We start from the raw sequence: 23050 nt of genomic DNA, 5'->3' as shown, positions 1-23050 counted from the left end.
TTATCTTTTGGCAAAGTTATTACTTTCTTGAAAACTACTGGTGCTGATCCTTGAAAAAATATGTCCATTGTCCCCCTTGATAAAGAAGCCTTTGTTTGGCTGGATTCCTTGCTTTTATTAATGAAGAGTCTATTTCTGTTTATAAAAATAAAAGATTTGCTATTACACTGCTTTGTTGTAGACTGTACATTTATTTAACACTTAGTTACTTGAATTTTACCACTCAAAATTTTGGAGTACTTATGTTCTAATTCATCCTGATTAAAAATAAAAAAGATTCTTGGTTCATTTTCATGTCACCACCTACAGTGGTGCACACAGCTGTTGAAATGAAGATGCAAGTAGTATACATAACTTTCTTTCAACATACAGTGAACTTTCTTATGGTGATTAAAGCCACTGCTTTGAAGACACCTGATTTTTATTTGGTTAGTACAAATGAAAATCTAAAAATGAAAGGTGTTAAGTTTTTTCAACTCAACTGTATCCAACAGCACAGTAGTCACATTTAGTGTTTAAAAAGCTAAATTTGATTATGATAAACAATTAGGCAAGAAAAAATGTATTTCTGAAATGCCTGTGTCAAATGTGGGAGAACTGGGCTGGCTGCGAACACTCTGAACAGCAGGACATACATAAGAGTGTGGAGGGTACCTGTGGGATGTGATGATGATAGCCTTCCCAGACTCCCGAGTTCTACTAACTGCATCCCAGAGCAGTCGCCTAGCAACTGGATCCATTCCTGTTGAGGGTTCATCCAAAAAGATCACGGGTGGTCCACCAATCAGAGCCATACCAGCACTGAGTTTTCTCTTGTTGCCACCACTGAAAATCGAAGGGAAACAAATTGTTCTTTAATAAACTCTACAAAGTTCTACTCTGAAAAAGGCTCCAACAACTGTTGTGAAAGAGCCCAGAAAACCTCAGAAGTATGGATTAAGCTCATCATTCTGCAAAGCAAGGCATGCTACTACAGCTCTCTCCAAATGAAGTAACTGAGGGAGCTGCAAAACAGTACAAGCATAGCTCTGACCCTCTTGATAGCACCTTCATTAATTTATTTTCTTTCACTTTTATGATTCCTTCTCAACAAACAGGTGTGCTTGCCTACAAATCCTGGAAATTAACCCTCAGTCATGACAATTATTGCTTTCACATGAAATGTAAGATCTTCAATGCCCAACTTTTAGCTATTCACAAATCTTCCTGAGCTTATCTTGGTGAAACACAGTTTCAGCTTTTTACTATCACTGTGCAAACCTTAGGGAAGTGGCATGGGAGAGTGGGTGGTTAGTGCCCACCAAAAAAGGTAGTCAGCCTACCGAGGGTAAGAAAAAAAGAAAAATCAGTAAACATAAATGACTCACACTCAGACTAAACATAACTCAGCTCTTATATTTTTGCTGTTGGCTTCCAAATGATCACACATACCTATCCTTTTGGCCCAATATCTGAGGTGTACTTCAGTACAACTGTGTCTGTGATTATAATAAATTGTCAGTATTACTGTCAGGTAGAATTCATTTGTACTCTTTTTTATAATATTATGTTAGCTAAATGAAAATATCCCAGAATTTATAAATAAAAAACATGCAAGCATGCTGCTGTTACAGCAGAACAACGGTTCCCAGTCACAATTACACAGGGATGCAGTGACTACAAAGTTTACTCCAACTGGCTTCTTAATAAGAAGCCTTTTTATTATTAATAAAAGCTGATATTTACTTCTGTTGCTTGTTAGTCCTCTCATAATGTCTTGTAAGACATTTTAATGATATGTATTCCCTTATCTGAGAACATCGATCAAATGTTTTGTGGGCCAAATCAAATTAGTACTTTCACTTATTTCACTTTTTATTTCTTCCCAAATGTTTTACTGAAACAGACTTTTCATGTTGAACACACACTGATATAAACTAGTTGAATAGTTGTCATTTAAGTTGCTTAAATGGCAACTGGTTTTTGAAAATATGAAGTAATTAAAATTTTTGAATGCTGCTGTTTAAGTGTGTAAAATGCAAATAAAGTTATGAATCTTAAAGGCAAGTGAATCAACATGAAGCCCCAAAAAAGGATGTTGCATTAGCAGCAATGACTGGCTTCCATTACATTTGGCAAATTGCCTGGAATGAAAACTCACAGGCATTATGGTCTTTAGTACCAAGGCTAAGGTATATGGAATTAGAGTACTCAGTTTATAGAGGAAAGACAGAGAATTGTATGACCTCTCTGATTCATAGACATGAACAAAAGTACCCCTAATGCATCTGAATATAGACGTCTGGGCAAGTTAAACTGTGCCAAGTATGAACATTCACAATGCCAATTTCACTTTCCCTATGGCAAACAATTTCCTACAGTTAAAAATCCAATCAGTCCAAAACTGTAAGTAACAGCTTTGGCTTATCAGGTGCATTTTCAACTAAGAAAGCTTTTCCATGAAAGGTACACTGAAAATGTTATTATTACTTTTTATTTTTTATTAATCGCACGGAGGCATAGATTCTATAGGGAAAACTGAAGGATCAACAGGATTGCACTAAGGTCAATAAAATCAGAAACCAGATCAAGACAAGCCCACAGATAAAATGAAACAGAGAGAAATTCAAAAACCAGTTTGAAAAAAAATAAACAAATTGCTATACCAAAGATTTTTCCTTCATTGAAACAAATTCAGACAATAACTAATCATGAGGCTAGCTCTTACAAAAAATGCCCTACCATATCACACAAAAACAGATTAGCATGTAAAACAGGCAACATGCCAACCCTAGGGCACATGGAGATACTGAGAGTTGGAAGCACATTACCTAAAGTTACGGACCAGCTTGTCAGCATGTGCTTCCAGAAGGAGTGACCGTAGCACATTCTCCACACAGCCACTCACATATTTCTCTGGGATGCCCCGCAGTCGGGCATACATACTCAGTGTTTCCCGGCCAGTCATGTGATCCAGGAGGGCATCAAACTGAGGACAGTAGCCAATCCTCTGCTGCACCTAAAAGAGGGACATGAACAAGAGAAACATTTAGAGAGAGCATTCAGAGACCATTACAAAAATGAAAAAAAAAAATTTTCAAAGTGCACAAACCAGTTTCACAGATGGAGTGATAAAACAGAAAACCTAAAGGGGTGACTCAAAGCTCATACCTTCTTTATGTCAGTTAAGATGCTATAGCCATCAATGAAGGCATCACCACTTGTCACTGTCTCATCTCCAGTTAACATCTTGAAAGTAGTAGTTTTTCCAGCACCATTAAAGCCCAAAAGGCCAAAACACTCTCCTTTACCAACAGCCAGTGATAAGCGATCCACTGCCAAAAGGCTTTCCCCACTGCTGTAAACCTGTGGAAACATGACAGCACAGTGCTTAAAGCGCAAGTTGGGATACCTGCCATGTGTATATTCTTTCTTGATGTTATTGTATGCTGACCCACATAACTGTGGTTTAGCCGACGTATGTGCCATGTAGGCAGTACACATTTTGAAGCATAGGTTGTCTGTAGATAATGAATAAAGAGAAAAATAAAAACTGCTGTCAATGTTCCAGGTAATAATAGAAGTAATAATAATATACAAATGTTTAGCACTGTGCACATAAAATAAAGCGAAAATACTATATAGTCAATCCTTTAAAATCTGACAAACAAACACCATTAAACAGGAAATATTTTGCCATCTCAATGATTTTTATTATTGCTGTATTCGCATTCACGGTTAAATATATAAAGAAATATTCTAAACTTTAGTCAGATACTAACTACTATGTACAAAATATGTTTAAACACTTGTTTGAAAGTCACCATATTTCACTTCACAAGAGTGGCAGGGCAATTTTTGTTCATAAGGAAAGTGACTCATATGCAGAAGTCCTTCTCATTAAAACGTGGGCTGAGCTACAGTCACTCCAATATATGTCTGCTTAGCATGCATTGGGTGGGGAACTTGATTTTAATTTAAAATAACAATATTCTTGCGTAGGCATTGTGTTTCAGGGCACAAACAAAGCTATAACTTAACCTCCTAGGAATACCAACATACCCTGTGAGACACTTACTTTAGATCAATGGGATGAGCAGAGCAGCAATGGGTTATTTAATGAATCGATACTTTCCCTTTTCCTAATTTTTTAATTTACTTTTAATTGTGTCCTTGTGTTTTACGTTCTTACATAACACTGGTCAACAAGCATTTTGCTACTGGGATTCTTTCACCTGTACTTTAACAAATTTCACTTGCTGACTCCAAATCTGAAAACTGTTTTCGTCCAGCACTTCCTGTTTTTTTAGTTATGATGTTCCAGGTCTTGGACAACTAGGGTGACTGGACAGTAAAGGCGATGCATTTCAGCATTTAAGAAATGTTTCGTCTCAAGAAAAGTGAAGCCAAAGTTAAGGATGGTGTTTTTGTTGGCACTGAAATCCGTGAACTGATGCTTGATGATGACTTCAAAAAGAAACTGAAGCCAACTGAATCAGCACCCTCATTCATGCAGGTTATCCAGAATTTTCTTGACAAGCACAGAGCAGAGAATTATACTGAGCTTATGGAGAATATGCTGAAAGTATTATTAGCTTACGGGAGCCAGAATGTCACTGAAGACTCATTTTTCACATTCTCATCTTGACTTTTTTTCCCTAAGCGATGTCAGAGATGAGCATGTGGAAAGATTTCATCAAGATATAAAGGTGATGGAAAACTGAAATCGGGGAAAATTCACTCCGAGCATGATGGGTGACTACTGTTGGTTCTTGCAAAGAGAGACGGTTGTGCAGTCCAAGCGCCAAAGTGAGTACCTCCAACATTTTTGGGCACGCTGACCTCACTTTTACATTGAGGTAAATTGACATAAATATGCTTTAACATGTCTCTGGTATCATCTTCTGGTTTGTTTCCAGAATAAACACATCAAAACAGTTTTGGTGGGACATAATCCAAACTCCAGATAACGTGTTGATATATTATATTTATGTTCAAAATTGTCAAAACGTCAATGATGTGTATTTCAAAAACATGACATGCTAGCTTAATTCTGATTTCATATATGAAATCGGTGTAAAAACTTAATACAGAGCTGCTCTGAAGTTCCCAGTAGACCAGTGTAATTTATTAAATAAGGGAGTAAGGACTTTTAGTTAGCCAGTCTCCCTCAGGTGCTGTGACAAGTAGGACTGGTGTCACCTAAAGGAGACTCAAGCACTGCCCTTGGCCAAAATTTCCAGCAGTGGCATTTTCCTTTACTCACCCTCATCTCTCTTATGACTTTTCGCAATAGAACACTTATCCACTAAAATAGTAGGACTCTTTTCTAAAATTAGGAGAAAATTGGTGGTGTGCCATTTACTGGCAGTTACAATTTAGATTTTAGGTTTCAAAATATGGCAAAACACCTTAATTTGCAGCTCATGTTTTCTTAAACACATGTTTTACCTTTCCTGCAACTGATATGTGGATTGTTGCCAAGTCATAATATGAATCAACCAATGGCTTGGTGAGTTACCTCAAAATGGCAGCCAAAATTAAGACAGTCTAGGGACTTTAGTAACTTTTAACTTGTGCAAATTAAGTCCACAGTTGATCTCAACTGCTAAGGTGAAAAGGAGTTAATGACTGTCACCCCACATCCTTCGCACCTTGCTCAGCTCCTGCAGAATCAGGGGGCATCCAAGCATTGATTCCACCACCGGCTGACATTCTAATACCCGCTTCCTCTCTGCTGCCACATCTCCATCTTCTGGGAAGACAGCTGCAGAACAGGCTAGTGATGGGGCCTGCTGACACAATGATGCCTTGGTCAAGTAGGAGATCATGCACTTTACAAATGTGGCACTCAGCTCTGGTGCTGGTGTTACATACCTTTTTATGCTTTTTCAGACAAAGCCTGCAACAGAGCTGCTGCAAGGCTCGAAACAGACGCAGCTCAATGAGGAAAATAAGCAGCATGAAGACTCCACCCTGAACGGCCATTGACACAAGAAAGCGGCCAATTCCTGGTGTTTCCCATGAAAAGTAGTCTTCTTGATAAGTAATATCTGAATTGCACAAAAGAGAAATATTTAATTCACTAACTACTGTGAACTGGGTGTGTTCACATTCTATTAGTAGAGATGAAGCCTTGAAACTAACAAGCATAATGAGTGAACCTCATCATCTGTAGATACTTTCACAGCAAATTATTATTTACTTTTTATTGCACACCCTTTTCTTCAGTAACAGCACTCAACACCATGAAACTGCCCTTGACTCCATGATTAAAATAATGAGTTTATGTGAAGTTGGGAGGGCAGATGGAACTTCTTTAAGATATTACTAAGACATACAGTCTAAATGACCCAAAATATTGGGAAAGCCATTGGAGCAAGTTAAATGAAAACCCCAAAATGGCACAGCGGTATGAAGCAAGCTGTAACAGAAATGCATATTGTGACCTCCACAGGCAAGCATCTTCCAGGCCAGCTGAACCTTTGTTTTTTTGTATTTTGCCTACACATAATCAACTCCTGCAGCATGTAGCACATTTTTGCATACCCCACAAATATATGAGGCTAACAATGTAAAGCCACACTCAAACAACCTAGAAAGATTCTTGTTATTTGTAGTGTTACCCTTGACTATAAAAAAGGCCAAAGCCCAAAAATGTTGTCATATATACAGGGTCTCTGCCAAGGCTGTCATCTTCCCAAGACTTTTTCTATAAGTTTGTCCTTTACAGCTTGACCCACAAGCACTGTTCAAGAAGTCACGCAAATGAACCCAAACTCCCCAAATATCATTTCTGCTTTTCACAGTTTTATGGGTTAAATGTGTAATTCACCCCCATATAGGTCATGTAGAACAACCTGTAATATCAGAAGGTGTTTCAGTACGCAGAAATGGGGACACATGGGGCAAATTAACCAGCAGTTGAAAATAGCACCTAAAGGTACTACGTGAAGAGCAAATACTGAGCCTTGTTGACCTGAACGGCCGGTTTGCATCAAATGTTTTCTTATGTACTTCTTTATTCCCACCTCCCATGCATGATACCTACTGTACTTCTGACAGATGAATTTAGCCATGAAAGAAGAAGTGCAGAATTGCAGGAACTCATAATTTTGGTAGAAGTCACTGATAGACATGCCCAGACAGTAGTTAGGGAAGATCAAAAATACTTTGTCCAGCAACTTGGAGAGATCCACCAGGCCTAGTTCTGTTTGAACACACAGAGAAGAAGATGACCAAGGTTTGTATCACAAGGGTACTGGTATTCTAGAGAGAAAAGCTAAGGTGCAGTGCCTCTGTTTATTCTCAAAAAATTCCTTTTGGTATGGAATGAGACATGGAAGACCATCAAATAAAACATTCTCAAAGCCACTTAATCTAGTTCAGAGTCACTTGGGAGGTACAGTCTTTCCCCCAGTAGCTGCAAGCATAAGGGAGGATCGAGGCCTGTATAAGGTTCCAGTCTACTACTCCCCTGAATACACATATTCTGTTAAAAAGTCTTTCATCTGAGTCTTAACCTGTTAGTTTCACCTGTGTAGTGTCAGTTCTTTTCTCAAACCAAATGTAGAGTTTTCAGCAAAGACTTCCTCAGACCATTATCATTAAATGCCATATTGATATGATCTACATGCTAACTCACCTGGAATGGCCATGATAGTGATGGCAAGAAAGGTAGCAGTGCCAGAAATAATATTAAAGATGGTGAGCCGGGTGTAGGCAGTGGCAGCCGTGGAGAAGAGGAAACTCAAAAGATACATGAGAGGGATGACGGCCCAGCCATAGAGCAACAAGATTAGCATTACGTCAACCAGGTGATTATCATCAGTGAATGCATTCACACTGAAGGCTTTGAAGACAACCTGAAGAATGAACAATGGCAACAACCAGTAAAGACTATGTTTTCAGCTCACTGTGTTCTTTAAAGCTGTTACACTGGATTTAAGTGTTTCCTATATATACCGTGCTTAGGTGCTAGTGATTTTATGAAATTAGTGAAGTTCATCATCTTTCTTGATTTTGGAAAAATTAAAGTGCTAACTATATAAGTTTACCTGTTTCATCTCTTTCTGATGCATTTCTCATCCTTCTGTTGGTCACAGTTCTACAACTAATTTCAGTGGACTGTGCATCTGAAGAAGAAAGTTTTGGGCTGTTCCAAACTTGGTGTGACAGCTATTTTTAATGGACATTTGCTACATGCATTCTATAGGTGTTTGCACCAAAAGACCATCCTCACTTTATGCAGTCACTAACCATCTCCTGCTTATTGCCTATGTAACTTTTGCATTTAGCCTTACAAACTTTTTAAGGGATGATAAGAAGCAGCTGCGGCACTTTTGTACTGAAATAAACAATGAAGTTGTATTCTACTCTGTTCTACCTGCATTACAGGAAAAAAGCAACATTGTCAATAAAATAAAAGGAATCTGTTCACCAGTCTACACAAATCTGGCTGAAGGCTAAATCTTTTAAACACTATAAGAAAGAAACATAATTTAGGCAATTTGACTAAGATGGCAATGAAGTAAATTAAATACACTCACCAGCATAAGAACACAAGGCAGGAGAAAGTTAATCAGGTCCCATAGAAGAGCAGACAGCCAGAAATTAGAGACATACACCCCACTGACCTGCTGGACATGCTTAGCCTTTACAGTCCTTTCAGTGACCAGTAAGAGGGCAAAAGTACTGGAGAGAGATGCCATCCCATACATCAGATTAATGGCAATTGCAAAGCCAGTTTGACCCCTACAAGAGAGGAAAGGAAGAAAATAACTTCTTAACAGAGCAGGAAATAAATGGGAGATCAATGTATACCCAGCAGAATGCAAGATGTTACATGGTGATGTCTGCTGAACATTTGCTAACCATCTATGTTCACCAGTTTTGCTGCGCAAATGAAGTTTATGTCAAATATACTTAAAGGCTTTGGCCTTGAAATATTTAAATAGAGCGGTGCAGGATGCTGTTAATGTAGGTCCTTTGTATACATAATTGAATAACAAGTCTGGATTATGCAGGTCTGAAATTAGGTGGATGTGTTAACGTACAAAAACACAATTTATGTTTGAAATTCCTACTCAAGTGGCTGCATGAAATACAGTACAATTAATCTTTGACAAGCTTCAACTTAATGGAGCTCCCTTGTTACTACAGTATGTCCAATACCAATGCTCTAAGAACCAGTTTCTTCTATTGTGGTATCATCTCTTTCATCCCTTGAAAAATATCTATTATTGTTCTGCGCCTGTGCAGGGTGTTCAGGTTGGATAAAAATATCAACTAAAGCAGCAGCACTTTTGCTTTCTTCATTTTGGAGCTAAGATCACAAAGGCCTAAATATAAAACATTACTTATTAGATCAGAAACAATATATGTTATATGTATATATTTATTCATTACTTGTACAATCAGGCAGGACTTTGGCATAGTGTTTTTACTGCTGCCTCACGACTCCAGGAGGGCGAGTTTTATCTCCCACATCACAAAGATGTGCATGTTAGATCAATGGGCGACTCTGAACTGTTTCAGTATGTGTGAATGCTAATGTGCATGGCAGTATCCTCTAAGATGGATTAGTGTCCCATCTACGGTTGGCTCCTGTATTAAATTCAATGCTACAGGGATAAATTACAAACTCTACGATCCTGGACTGGATTAAGCAGGTATAGAAAATGAAATAAAACCAAGTAAAAATGAGACAGTGTAGAAAACACTGACGACAAAATGAGATTGACCATCAGCGAGGAAGAAACACAAAATAGAGCTGCTCAAAGGAAAGGTGCACTATCATGCCTCATGAAACAGGTTATCCAAAAAATGTTCAAAATTATTGCAAAGAAGACAAGTCAAAGCAAAATAAATAAACAAATAAATAAATGTAAAGGCAAACCATTAGGTCATTAAACAGTCTGGGAGGTCTAATACTAAACAGACAAAAATAATGATTGTTAAAACAAATATACACAAATCAAGAATCAACAAAAGTGCCTAGACTCGCTTCTCTCACTTTCTAAACCATCCAAAATTGTATTGAAAAGGGTTTTTTAGGGTGGCTACCTAAGAAAGTGAGCTGCCATCTGATATAGTTGCAAGACGATGAGATAAAATGGTAACACAGCAAACAGTCATGTAGGAACAATGAGCTGTCGCTGCCCACAACAACATGGCTGTCACGGTAAAAATGGAAAAATGGCGATGAAAAATAATTCACAAATTGGTGTCGTGATGACATCTAAAAATAAACACAAATTAATTAAAAAGTCAAAAACAAAATAATGGTGCAAAATCTAATGTAAAAAGCAAGAAAATACAAAACATTAAGACTATAACGTACACCTCTAAAACATTTTATGGGTTCAGACACCCACAAATCACATGATGGCAACTAGTCTTCTGTTCCTCTGAAAAAAAACCCCACTGTGCCTTTCTTCAATCATTTCCCCAAACTGCCTACACTGACAGTTCTTAATAGAAGGCAGAAATCAACCCTAAACTGGTCACAACTACATTCACAGTCACTCATAAGAAGGCCAATTTAGAGTCGATGGATAAATTCACCTACAATCACTGGCATTTAGAGACATAAGAGAGAGAGAGGAGAGAGAGGTTGGGAGCATGAACTGATACAGCCCGTTGCTGTACCCACCACAAGACAAATTAGGACCTGAGTGTAGCCATGCAATGGGTGACACCTCAGCACCACACTAGTTCAAATGGAATGGAACAGTGTGAGGTTTTTTTTTTTTTTTTTACAGTGGTTCGAGTGCCAATCCTGCCACCAACCTCCAAGTTCTACCTGCAAGTTGGAGTACAGGTTAATGTCACACCCAGGATGGAGCTTTTGCAGGTGAAGGGCCTTACTCAAGGGCCTAGTGGAGTGGAATCATTTCTGGCATTTACAAGATTCAAACTGGCAACCTTCTGATTGCCGGCACAGATCCCAAGGCTCAGAGCCACCACTCCACCCGATATTTAAGAAAAGGAGATTTAACTTGAACCTTTTATTGTGGGAGTGTGAGGCATCTAACCACTGTCCCAGCATTCCATGCAAAGCTTTATTAAGTACTAGTGGGCTTCGCCCCGTGCTCGCTGTGGTGTTATGGGTCCACAGCTCTCCCACCAAAGGCAATTTTTATTTAAATACATAATTGCCCCGCTCGCGGCTTAGCGAGAGGGCATGGTGGCTATAGCAAGCCACAGGGCGATCTGCAGTGTGGGCGTTTTTCACCTAAGTGCACAGGTGAGAGACTGCCCACATCCGTGATCGTTCCTATGGCTAATGGGCTGCAGCTGCTATGTCCTCTCCGCCTATAAAGAAGCACGAGTCGGTTTGAGAGGGAGGTCAAAAGAAAAGAAGGAAAGAGAGAACGGGAGGTAGTAGGAGAAGACAGGAAGCAGGTGGAGAAAGCCGGTGTGAGGAAGGAGAGCGAGCGAGTGAGCGAGCAAGAGCAGGCTCGCATATAAGAAAGCAGGCAGCTGGGAGGAGAGCCTACGAGAGAAGTGTTTGGCTGACACTCAGTGGGGCTGAAGGAAGCGGTCGCTCCAGCTGAGCGACTAAGTAGCTGGACTGACCAATAGAAGTATCGACTTGGCCGTTGCTAGGAGCGGGAGTCGAGGAGGCTTTGGGCAGGTGTAACCCCAGCGTGAGCGCCTTGGTCGCTGGGAAATATCCCAAGTCTCGGTCCGGGTTGGGAGCCTCACGAAGCCAAGGATCGGAGGGCTAACACACCTAAATGAAGGGCAGCTGTTCCTGCAGGTAGGCGACTCTCCTGTAGAGAAGACCAGATGGGCGTAGCAGGGGAGCCACCATGAAAACTGAAGACACCGGGTTTTTGATTGTAACATTTTGCATCCTGTGCTATTTTACCTCGTGGTTTTTAGAAGAGTTTTTCTATTGTTTTTAACCTCCACTTTTCACATGTTTTATTGGATTATTTATTTATTTAAAGAAGATATTGAACTGCACAGCACTTTGTTTGCACTTTGGATTTGTTATTTGAATAAAAGCACTTTTGTACAATTATCCATCATCCCCTTGCTCAATTGTTTATTGCCTCACTGTCTAGCTCATCGTTGACATTACCGACGATGTTGGGTTCAAGGGCTCAAGGGGAGCATGGAGCCGAACCCGCATTGTCACACTCGCTTCGCTCGCCAATCCCCGTGTTTGGTTTTCTGGATACACACTTTTAAGATTTTTTTTCTTTGAATTGTTGCTATTTCATTAGTTTCACTTTTATTTCAGAACTTCTGTAAAAACAGTATTTGTAATCTTGCGAGTCCCAATATGCTGAATCTTTTTAATGAGGTCAGGACAGGTTTCTCTGTTTGGAATTTCAGCACAGACAAAACGATCTACATCATCAGCAGCAGTTAATAATTTTTTTTTTTTTTTTTTTTTTTTTTTTTTTTTTTTTACAAAGTAGAGTTCTACATTGGACTCCTGTCTGTAAAGTCATGCTATTTTCCTCTCTCAGTTCCAAAAGTACATGGGATTACAAAGGTCATACCCCAGCTTTTGTCTAGGTTTTTGTACAAGGGCTAGACAGAGCGTTTTTGACTCCTGCGGTACATTTAGCTTTTTAAATAAGCAGACAGATAAATATATATATACTAACAAAGTAACCAATAAATGCATGTGTGGTAAACTCCATTTTTGAAATTCTCAAGATTCTTTATTTGTCACATGCATAGTTATACAGGACAACACACAGTGAAATGCATCTTGATCCACTTATCAAAAACTGTGCAAAGTTAGAAGAATATCAGTTAGATTAACAAAAAGTCATAAATTGAAAGATAACAGTATAGTAGAACATAATAAATAAGTAAAATTATGCGAATAAAGTAGAATTAAGTGTTAAGGTGCAATAGTGTAGTAATTATTGTGTAAAACCCAAGTTAGACTGGTACATAGTTAAATGAGGCAGTTAGTTTGTTTGCGCTACTGCGATCTTTACTTTCTTTTTTTATATTTTCTAATTTTCCTACTTTCATATCCTTTAACTTTCTCCACATGTATAGCACCGTTTTTTTGGTTTTTTGAGCCTTTCTAATTTCACTGGTTTCATAGTCTCTAACCTGCTCTGCATGTGTTTAGCGCCAACGTTTGTAAACGTCTTTATGAAGTTCTACTTTGTCATTTTACTCATTGTCTTTTAATTCTGAGCCGTACATTACAATACATAGAACAGAATAAATCCTCAATACAGTATAAAAATAAACATTCTAGAAGTACGGAGTAGAATTTCACATTAGATGATATCACATAATATGATTTGGATTTGTTTTAAGTCCTGGAGACCTCATTCATCAAGCTGCCTCCCCCATTTTGCCATTCCACATCTGAAATAGCGCTAATCTGATGAAAGGACCCCTCATTCCCACATCCCCATTCATCAGGGATGACTTTACCTTAGGCAGGCAATCTACAATTTAAAGAGATTGTTATTTTCTTGTGAATTGTTACATATGCATTATTTTCACTTTTATTTTAAAAACTTTTGTAAAAACAATACTTGTTTATTTATTTCCTGCCCCGCGCAAGGTTACATCTCTTTCTTCCCAGACATATAATACTGCTCGTGTTGTGAAGGGTGTTGCGGCTGAACGTACGCTAAGGATATGCCTTTGGATCATTTGCTGTCTTTTTGCTGCTTGCTAGCTGCCTCTTCTGCCTGTCGCATGTCGTTGTTTTAAGAGCTCCGAGCACATGATGCTTGCCTGCCAAAAGCAATCCAACAACTGCTAGCTTAGAGGTCTGTTGACTTGTTTTAAATGATGGCTCACTGCCTGGTCTTGCGTGACGTAGTTAAAGCAATACCTGTCTTTTATTTCTGGCCCCGGGCGTGGCTGAATTCTTTCTTGCTTGCGTTCAGTTGGAGTAGCTGCTGTCGCGCTGCCCTTCAATCTTTTTAAAGCCTGTACAGCCGCTGTCCTTTTTGCTATGGCCCTGGGACAATCTCTTGCCACCAAGTCTCATGTTTACAGTCCCAGTGAGACGCACCGTGGCAAGTCTCCTTGGTCTCGCGGGTCTTTAAGATGTCTTATGAGATTATAACGTATCGTAGCCTTGCATTTTCTTTCCATTCCAGGATTTTCTTTTATATATAGAGAGACAATACATTAAGTAGTAAGTCTTCACTTCTTCTATATTGAGAGCTCATGCAGCTGAACTATTTGCTATCTTCTATTACGTATTACGTATCCAATCTATTATGTCACATCTAGACTTCCCAAATAAATGACTGCTTAATAAATAACGTGCAAACATTTCTAATTAATACCAACAGACATACAAGAAAAACACGATTGTGTAGTCAGTTTAAAGGGATAATGGGTAAAAAGATTTACATGTCGTTGAATATGTCCTAAATAATATGCTAGGGATTTCAGCAAGATAATGTGTGTTCCCATCAAACTATGGTAGTCCTAGAATGGTTTCATTGAGTATTTAGATCAATGTGCTGTCTGGTTTCCTTAATTTAGATTCAGTGTTTTGTGAATTGAAACTGCCCTTGATCAGGAACGTCAAAAACTGAGTGGAATTCATGTAGAAGTTCTTCCAGAAAGTTCAGATTGTAAAGAATACTTTTAGACAGACAGAGCCATAGCCCATTACAGTAGTGAAAAAGATAATAAAGATAAATTGTTTTTCCAGTAAACAACAGCAGAGGTGAGCGCTCCCTTCAGGTACTCAAGTCCGCAGAGTAAAGATCAGAATTTGCAATATGAGGCTCTTTAAACAACATCACAGGTGTTGCAGTTGCCCTTCTAAAACACTGCTACAAAGCACCCAACTGAAACATTAACATGTTATGATTTCCAAATCAGGAACCAGGGTCTTTAAATTAATTAATTTTGTTGGTAAACTAGCTATTTGAAAATTAAACCTCTTGATTTCTCACTCACATTGACTTATTAGTCTCCTTTTTTGTAACACTAAGAAGAACTGGCGAAGTAAAATCCAAAACTGAAATCAGACAGGCCAGGTCATTTTCACAGAGTAGCAATAATCACAAACACAAAAGGGGATATTTCTGTTGTTAGTCTGTACACGGGCAGGGTTTTTAAAATCCAAAATACTAAACAGGATCTTTTTTGTTCGAAAGGCAGAATAAATTGCAATTTAACAAGAAAAAATAAAGCACAAATTGCACAGATTTTTTTAAACTGATCTTAAATACTATGGCCGCCTTGATGTCACAAGCCATACCATACATTTACATGCACATGTCACTGTGACAGGGTTGACAAAATGATACTGATGATAACTTCACTGACAAAATGATAAAAAAAACAACCAAAAGCAAGAACAAATATTGGAATCTTAACAAAAACAAACTCACGATCTGCCTTTTGTTCATAGTTTCTCAGTCCCTAAACATATTTCAGAATTCTGGATGTCAAGGAATCCAATGGTTTACATTTATCTCTTATTTCAACATGTTTTTAACAAAAATGAAATGTGTTCTTCCAAGATGCCATCCTGGTTCTGTTATAGGCATTGCCATTTTCAGACTTTTCTGTTTACATTTTCTGTGTAGATATTACATAAGGTCAACTAGAAGTGTCAGTGTGTGATGTCACCAGATCCATACTACAAAGGTCAATGTCACGCACATCCTGGTTTTTCAAGGTTATGGATATAACTTCAAACCCTTGCTTGATTTTCTTTCAACTTTTATATTGATTGCTGGTAACAGACTCCCTGTATTTCAGCTATGTCATTCAGTTTACATCTTGGCTCTATTCACAAAGTACATTACTGGTTTTCAACTCTATTCCATAACACCTTAACTACTATTTTAGTTTCTTTTTTTGAACTTGTTTCCTTCACTCTCATTGTCCCTGTTTTAACCTGTGTGAGTTTATTTTACCAAGTCCCATCTTCTTGTCTGAAATTGCTGTTATTTACTGCAGTCAGTTCAAAAACAAACAGGAAAAAACACTTAAACGTTGACACTAACGCTCTCTGGTGACAGAAAAGCAATTCAGGAATGAATCAGTAATAACACAATATGTACAAATGTCTGACATTTAGAATAATTTTTGTTGTTGTTGCACAATGACAAATAATCCTAGTTAACATAGTACAATTCCATGCTAAAGTAAAATTTAAAAAATCCTAAGTGGTGAATATTTGTATAGCCAGTTTATATTTTAACATATGTTTGTCTGAACCAAGTTTAACAGCATGTATACCAATGGTTTTCTAAAAAAGGTCTACCTCTACGACACTGGCCAAAGTATCTCATAAACATACAACTAACTACAGCTGCTGGGCATGCATGCTAGTGTTGAACATATTTCCACAAAAAACACTGCTGTCACATTTAGCAAGATTGCAAATTTCATGCCTCCTTACTCAGTAAGCTGGTCCCGAGCCGTTTCCGAAACATTGCGTGGCTGAGGGTGATTTTCAGCACTGATTGAAGCATTAGGACCTGCAATCATCCTATAAATGGCATTATCAAGAAGCAACAATGAGGTGGCTGGGGTGTGGTAGCCCTGATTGTTGAAGAATGCTGTTGCCGTCACATAACCTCTAACATGCCCAAATGAAATGGCCACCACGCAGTGCTCATTAAAGACTCCTCCCTCTTTTGTGGCTGAAGACAGGATATATTCTTGCATGTCTGAAAGTGAGAGGAGACACAGGTTAAAGATCACTCACCACTCTTTGCCATAACTTGTCATTAGATTTAAATATCAAGCACATGCTGCTGTAGTTTAACCTGTATGCCAGTGTCCGCCTGTTACAGTCACAGCATGAAAAATAGAGATGTAAGCCATAAGCCCAAGCAATGGGGCCTTAACAAGAGAAACAACAGGTTGTGAATAGCTTGTTACTAGAAAGCTCTGTGCAAGTTCAGTCAAATATCAAAAAAGAAACATTTTATACAGCAACTATCAAAATGATCATTGTGATTTACATGTATAAGATTTATAAGACACATTTTGTTTCAATTTATGATCCACTCATTAAAAACAACTGGAAACAGAAAACAAACTATTATATTTTCCATAAACATTGGGATGAGAATAACCTGGTAATTGCTAATTCTGAAGAAAGTATCTACTACATTTGTAATTAAGGGCCTACAAAGAGGCAGCTCCCGTTAAGAATCTTGTTAAAAATCCCATCTTGCACAAGAAAAATGGACACAATCAACTTACCAGTTACATTTACAGCTTGCCCTTGTATTGCAGCTAGCTGCCCTAAATAACTGTTTGCCAGAGCAGCTGTGAGGTTGCCAGAGTTGGGTTCAATAAAATAGGGAACGTTGGTGGGGCCGTAGCGAGCAAGGGACAGATTCAGAGACGGTGAATCCCGTGGCCCTGGGAAGGTACGAGCCACAACCAGAGCCAGCACAGTAAACACCAGGGGCACAAGAAACTGGGCTACCATCACCTTCCAATTCCGCCAGCTGTACAGCGCCCTCTTCAAGAACATAGCATAGAACTGCTGCAAGAAAAGCATTGCCTGGAACAGGAAAGTAAAGCAACAAGAGAACATTATTCTGCACAGTATGGAGAACTCTTTGAAAGTATAAGTCGGTAATGCTAAAGGAAAAGGTTTAAAGAGCAATTCTGACTTGAGTGAATGTAATAAAAAAAAAGACTCAGGTTCTCACCCCTGTGTTCAATTTCACATTTGAGCAATCCTCAGAGATCAGGGTACCACTGTCATCAGTGAAGTCGGTCAGACCACTAGTGCTGCTGCTGTCATCTATACTCCAGTCATGTGACCTTCGTTCATGCTGATACTGTAGGGCTGGCAACTGGATAGCCTGGATATCTAAGCTTGAGTCTACCAGCTTCCCCACTCTGCAGGTGTCAATAGAGCAAAGGATCATAACGAGAAATTTTAGGACTGACAAGAGACGCCAACAGCCCTTAATGGTGCACATTGGCAATACTTAATTAATTTAAATAAATATCTTCTTATAAAAGTAACAAGTAACGTTTGACAATCTAGACTGGAATTAGGCAGTGGCTGCTAAGTACAGAAGAATTTTTGCAAAAGAAACGATGCAGAATTAGTGAACATTGCAAAACACACCAGAGGTGGCTATACAAAATATAGTGGTAGTGGTTGTTGATTAAGTGGTAGTTAGTGGACCAAATTCAAAACAAAATCTGAATATTGACAATAACAAATCTGCAAAAAAGAATGGAGAAAAAGTCCCCAGAACCAGATGTGCAAAGCAGACAGGCAATCAAAGAGTGAATAAAAGTGTACAGTGCATTAGCATAAGCACATGGTAGACATTTTATGCAACTGGATGTTTACTGTCTCCATACATTGTGCAACACAGCAACTAATTCTGTTACATTAATTTTCCCAGTATTGTGCCATATAAGGGAACTAAATAATTTCATTACATTACATTTTTTCATAACAACAAAAAAGCTGAATTGTTCATAAGGAGTGAATACCTTCTGAAGGCAATGCAGTGGCATTGTATTTGGGGGTTCCACATATATAAATGATATCATAGAACTCATATCCTCAGAGAACATACCTGAGAAATACTTCTTCCATTGTGGTGACTGATGCCCCATAGCTGGCAATGCCTAGCTCATCTCGTTTCATTTCCAGTTCTGCAAAAAGGAGTTCGAATCTACAAATATCAAAAAGGGCTTCATGAAAGATTTGTTTACTGTCATTTCAATATGACATAGATCCACTGCCTTACATTTTTCTGACCCATATTTTTTGGCTTGAAACTGTAACAGGTTAAGGGTCCAGAAGATTATGTAAATAACTTTTTCTCAGTCTCTATTTATGGTGCTGTACTGCATATAAAAATAAATAAATATTTAAGCCACTATAAGTCTATCTGTTACAAATTGCTTACCTATTAGTGCTTTCCTTAGGGAGAATGAAGGAAAGTTCTGCACCAGCACTGCTCTCTACATTGGCATTGGGCACATACATCTTCACTAGTCGAGTGATCTCAGAAACATTACACAGGGCATCCTTGACAATCACCATATGGTAACCCGCTCCTAAAGACAAATGAACAATAATTTCAAAGATATGCTCATTGTCTGCAGTGTGACAGGAATACCCACAAAGGCAAAAACATCAAAGAGCAAAGTGTTACATTGATTGAGAGGAGAATATCAGTTAACTGAATGGCAGGGCAGGGTCCAGAACTGATCAATAAGCAATTAGTGTGCCATCCATGCATACTGAGAAGCAGACTGGTAAGAAGTTAAGCTGTTAGTACTGCTATAGTCAATAAAAAGTCTTGGGACAGAGTGTCTAGTTGTGCCACACCTATTGTTGGAACGCACCATATTTATTTTTAAGAAACAGTGGGGAGCCGCAGCACTGCAGTTCGCCTTTGGCCATAATGGCAATGCGATCTCCTAAAAGGTCTGCTTCATCCATGAAATGAGTAGTGAGTAAGATAGTTCGTCCATGCTTTTGGCTCTGTAACAGATCCCAGGTGGCACGACGTGCTGCAGGGTCCATTCCCGATGTTGGCTCATCCAGCATTACTACCTGTAAGCAGTCACAGAACAAATCAATGTACAATTAGCACTGAAATCAAGAGAGCTGACTCAAAAGCAACAGAAAAGTCCAACACACAGTTTACTCACTTTGGAATCTCCAATTAGGGCAATGCCAATGGACAGCTTGCGTTTCATCCCACCAGAAAGAGCCTTGGATCTTGAAAACCTTTTTTCCACCAGACCGAGAATCCTCAAAATGTGATGGATTTCACCTGGCATTTTTTCACTTGGATAGCCTTTCAGCTAAAAAAAGAAAGGTGATTTAATGAGGTTAAAAAGAGGGTAATGAGTGCATATAACCCTTAATGGGCATTTTTCAAAAGTCACTGCACACCAGGGAAGTTCTTAAGGCCTGACGATAATAAATATCTCATTATATAAAGAGGGTCACTTGGTCTGGCCAAGTAACTATAGGTTGACAATATGCATCATGGATAAATTAAATGAATTATTTAGTAAGGAAAACATTGAGCATCACAATAGCAATAACAGAAATGTTACTGAACAGTCAGCATCCATTCAGAGAGTAGAAATTGTGTTAAATTAATATGCTGAAATTCTGTAAGTAGGCAACAAAAACATAAGCTCAGGGGTATATATAGTGTTCATCTTGCCTTTCAGAAAACCTTTAATTAGGTCCCGATTAAGAAGGTCAAATTAAAAGAAGTGGAATTCAGGGTGTTCTGTGTACAGACAATGGGTGCAAAATTGGTTCAAACCCAGGAAACAAAGGGTTATGGTATGGGGAACCTTATCAGAATTAGGTGATATTAAAGTACTACTGAGGCTATTTCTCTTTTTAATCTATATGAATAATCTGGATAGGAATATAAATAACAGGCTGCTTACGTTTTCAGATGGTGTTGAAAAAGGTGGCATGGCAGATAATCTACAATCAGCTGAATCATTACAGATGGACTTTGACAGACTTTGGCAAATGAAATTTATTGCAAGTAAGTATGTCAGGTATTACACATAGGAGGTAAGAATGTTGGATTGTGAATACACAATAGGAGGGCTGAAACCTCTTATGAGAAGGGCCCAGGAAGCTGCCATGGACTCATCACTATCAACATCTACACAGTTTATAGAAGGCTAACAGAATGTTTGGTTATACAGCAAGATGTGTAGAGTACAAATCAAATTATAAATCAAAGGAGGTTACAGTTACACTATATAACCACTGGTAATGCCTCCCTGGAGTATTGCAAACAGTTTTGGTCTCCAGGTCACAAAAAAGACACAGCAGCGCTAGAGAAAGTCCATATAGGATTGAATAGGGTGATTCCAGGACTACCAGGTATGAGTTATGAAGAAAGACTGAAGGAGTTGAACCTTACCAGTCTAAACAAATGGAGACTATGAGGTGACGTGATTTAAGTTTTTGAAACTATGGAAGGTATTAGTACAGTGGATCCAGGCTGTTACTTTAAAATTAGTTCTTCAACAAGAAGATAGGAACACATATGGAAACATGTTTAGGGTAAATGTTATTGGTACACTGTATTAATCCCACAGGGGAAAATATCACACAAACAATTAGGAAGTTATTCTTCACACAAAGAACCACAGACACATGGAATAAATTACCAAGCAGTATGATGGAGAGAAGGGGCTTCAAAATTTGACATGATGTTATTTTGGAGAAATTATGTGAGTCCAATTGGCAAGCTTTATTGGGTTGAATGGTCTGTTTTTGTCAAAAATTTTTCTAATGTTCTGAATTACATTGAGGAGTCACTAACAAATATTTCTGTTTTAGCCCTACTGCTACCCCAAATCTTTACACCATGACATTTACTAACAGGCCAGTAATCCTCTACCATATCAGGCTTACCTGTGCATAAAACTGCAAGTGTTCCACCACTGTGAGGTTGTCAAAAAGAACATCATGCTGAGGACACAGACCCAGACTGCGGCGAATCAAAGCCATGTCCTGAGAGATGTCATAACCATTAATGTATGCACGGCCGGCGGTCGGGGGAAAGAGACCTGTCAACAACAAACAGTACATGAGATTTTCTTTATATTTTGCACCTTTAATGTGTCTTGCAACTAAAACATCTATGGACTGATATGAGATCCAAGGCCACACATCAGGAGTGCTCCAGTTTTGTTCCACTTCACATTTAGTGAGAATTTTTAACTAAGCAAAAGGAAACAATCTAACTAAACGTGGTGGCCACAGTTATTAGTGATTCTGTCTTACAACTCCCAAGTTCTACATTTTAATTGCTACGGTCTAGGAGGAGTTTGCACATTCTCTATGTGTGTTCATATGTACTTTTTATTTGAGTACCCAGACTATCCTCCTACATTCCAAATATGTGTATATTAGGGTGAATGATGACCTAAACATTACTCAAAATGAATGTGTGTTGGTGTCTGCATGCCTGCAAAATGCAAGTGTCTGGTGTCCTCGTACAGGACCAATTCCAGTTTTGCACCCAGTGCTCCCTCATAAGCTCCACCTCACTTTGACCTTGAGCTGGTTCTGGTAAGGGGTAAAAAATTAGTATGACAAAATATTTATCTTTCCACATACTCAGCATTAAAATTCTGTACTAGAACTTTTTATCACTACAACAAGTCCAAAACACTGTAATGTTTTCTTCGATAATTTACAACATATATGTGCAACTTGTACACGGTATTTTATAGAACAACGAATAAAACTCCAAAACCCTGAAATTTTGGACCGAAAAGCCAATGTAGAAAACAAGTAACATGTTGTCAAATGTTTATAGTAAGTACAGAAGGATAATCTATTGTGTATGGTAAATTTAGCAATATATTCAAAACAAATGTCTTAGTGGTCAAGGGGCATGGAAATGTATTTAGAAAAATGACTTTCTTGTGAGTTTCAATGTCTTTTTCAATTAACGAATACACTACATATTAATTACCTAAGTTCAGATTTATGGGGAAGTGACTTATGTGGTAAGTTAAAAATTGGCTTAATACAAGTGACCAATGACCCAACTAGAGTTGGTTCTGGCAGTGCAACTGATGCTGTCAATAGAGACAACTATCTTCCTATGACCCTGAAGTGGAGAATCAGGCAAGACAAAAGATGTATGGAGATTTTTATAGTGCAGCCAAAAATTATTTGTACACTGTGAAAAAATGGACAGAAATGGAAATGAAATTGAGGATATTGAAGAACAAACTTTAAAAACTGTGTTATGTAAAGAAATAAAAACCTTTATTCAAAACATATTCTAGAAGTGTTTTCAAATTATGTAAATTTATTGACTTCAAACAATTATTTGTACACCTGGCCATTGGAGGTTTCTCCAAGTCCTGCTGGACCCTCCTTGGCAGCAGTAACAGTGGCTTTCAACAAGGGTTTTGCAAATGGCTAGGTCAAGGCTGTACCATGTGCACTGGAGCATGTCTTTCAAATTCTGCTTGTTGTTTGGAGGGGCTGCTGGGCATTTCTTTTTCATCTCATCCCAGAAGTGCTCAATAGGATTGAGATCTGAACTTTGTGGGGGCCACTGAAGCAAGTTCACCTTTTTTCTGGTGAGGAAGG

General features: G+C 38.5%; 1 protein-coding gene across 2 annotated transcripts in view; it reads right to left on the bottom strand.

Annotated features, from left to right (window-relative positions):
* abca3b (ATP-binding cassette, sub-family A (ABC1), member 3b) overlaps nt 1-23050 on the bottom strand; it is a 132036-nt gene that overhangs the window by 18428 nt on the left and 90558 nt on the right. For both annotated transcript variants that reach the window (XM_028813842.2, XM_051934025.1), the window contains exons 13-28: nt 21353-21507; nt 19603-19758; nt 19294-19504; nt 18852-19002; nt 18516-18614; nt 17625-17817; nt 17167-17473; nt 16355-16625; nt 8529-8733; nt 7625-7844; nt 7031-7189; nt 5857-6032; nt 5634-5771; nt 3151-3345; nt 2811-2998; nt 655-825 (exon numbers count right to left, since the gene is read on the bottom strand). In XM_028813842.2, coding sequence (XP_028669675.1) covers nt 655-825; nt 2811-2998; nt 3151-3345; nt 5634-5771; nt 5857-6032; nt 7031-7189; nt 7625-7844; nt 8529-8733; nt 16355-16625; nt 17167-17473; nt 17625-17817; nt 18516-18614; nt 18852-19002; nt 19294-19504; nt 19603-19758; nt 21353-21507 — 2995 coding nt within the window. The remainder of the gene's footprint in view (nt 1-654; nt 826-2810; nt 2999-3150; nt 3346-5633; nt 5772-5856; nt 6033-7030; nt 7190-7624; nt 7845-8528; nt 8734-16354; nt 16626-17166; nt 17474-17624; nt 17818-18515; nt 18615-18851; nt 19003-19293; nt 19505-19602; nt 19759-21352; nt 21508-23050) is intronic.

The sequence above is a fragment of the Erpetoichthys calabaricus genome, chromosome 11 (genome assembly GCF_900747795.2).
Source record: "Erpetoichthys calabaricus chromosome 11, fErpCal1.3, whole genome shotgun sequence".
NCBI classification, from domain to species: Eukaryota; Metazoa; Chordata; class Cladistia; order Polypteriformes; family Polypteridae; genus Erpetoichthys; species Erpetoichthys calabaricus.
The sequence above is the reverse complement of the archived record's forward strand: the minus strand, read 5'-3'. Positions and strand labels throughout refer to the sequence as shown.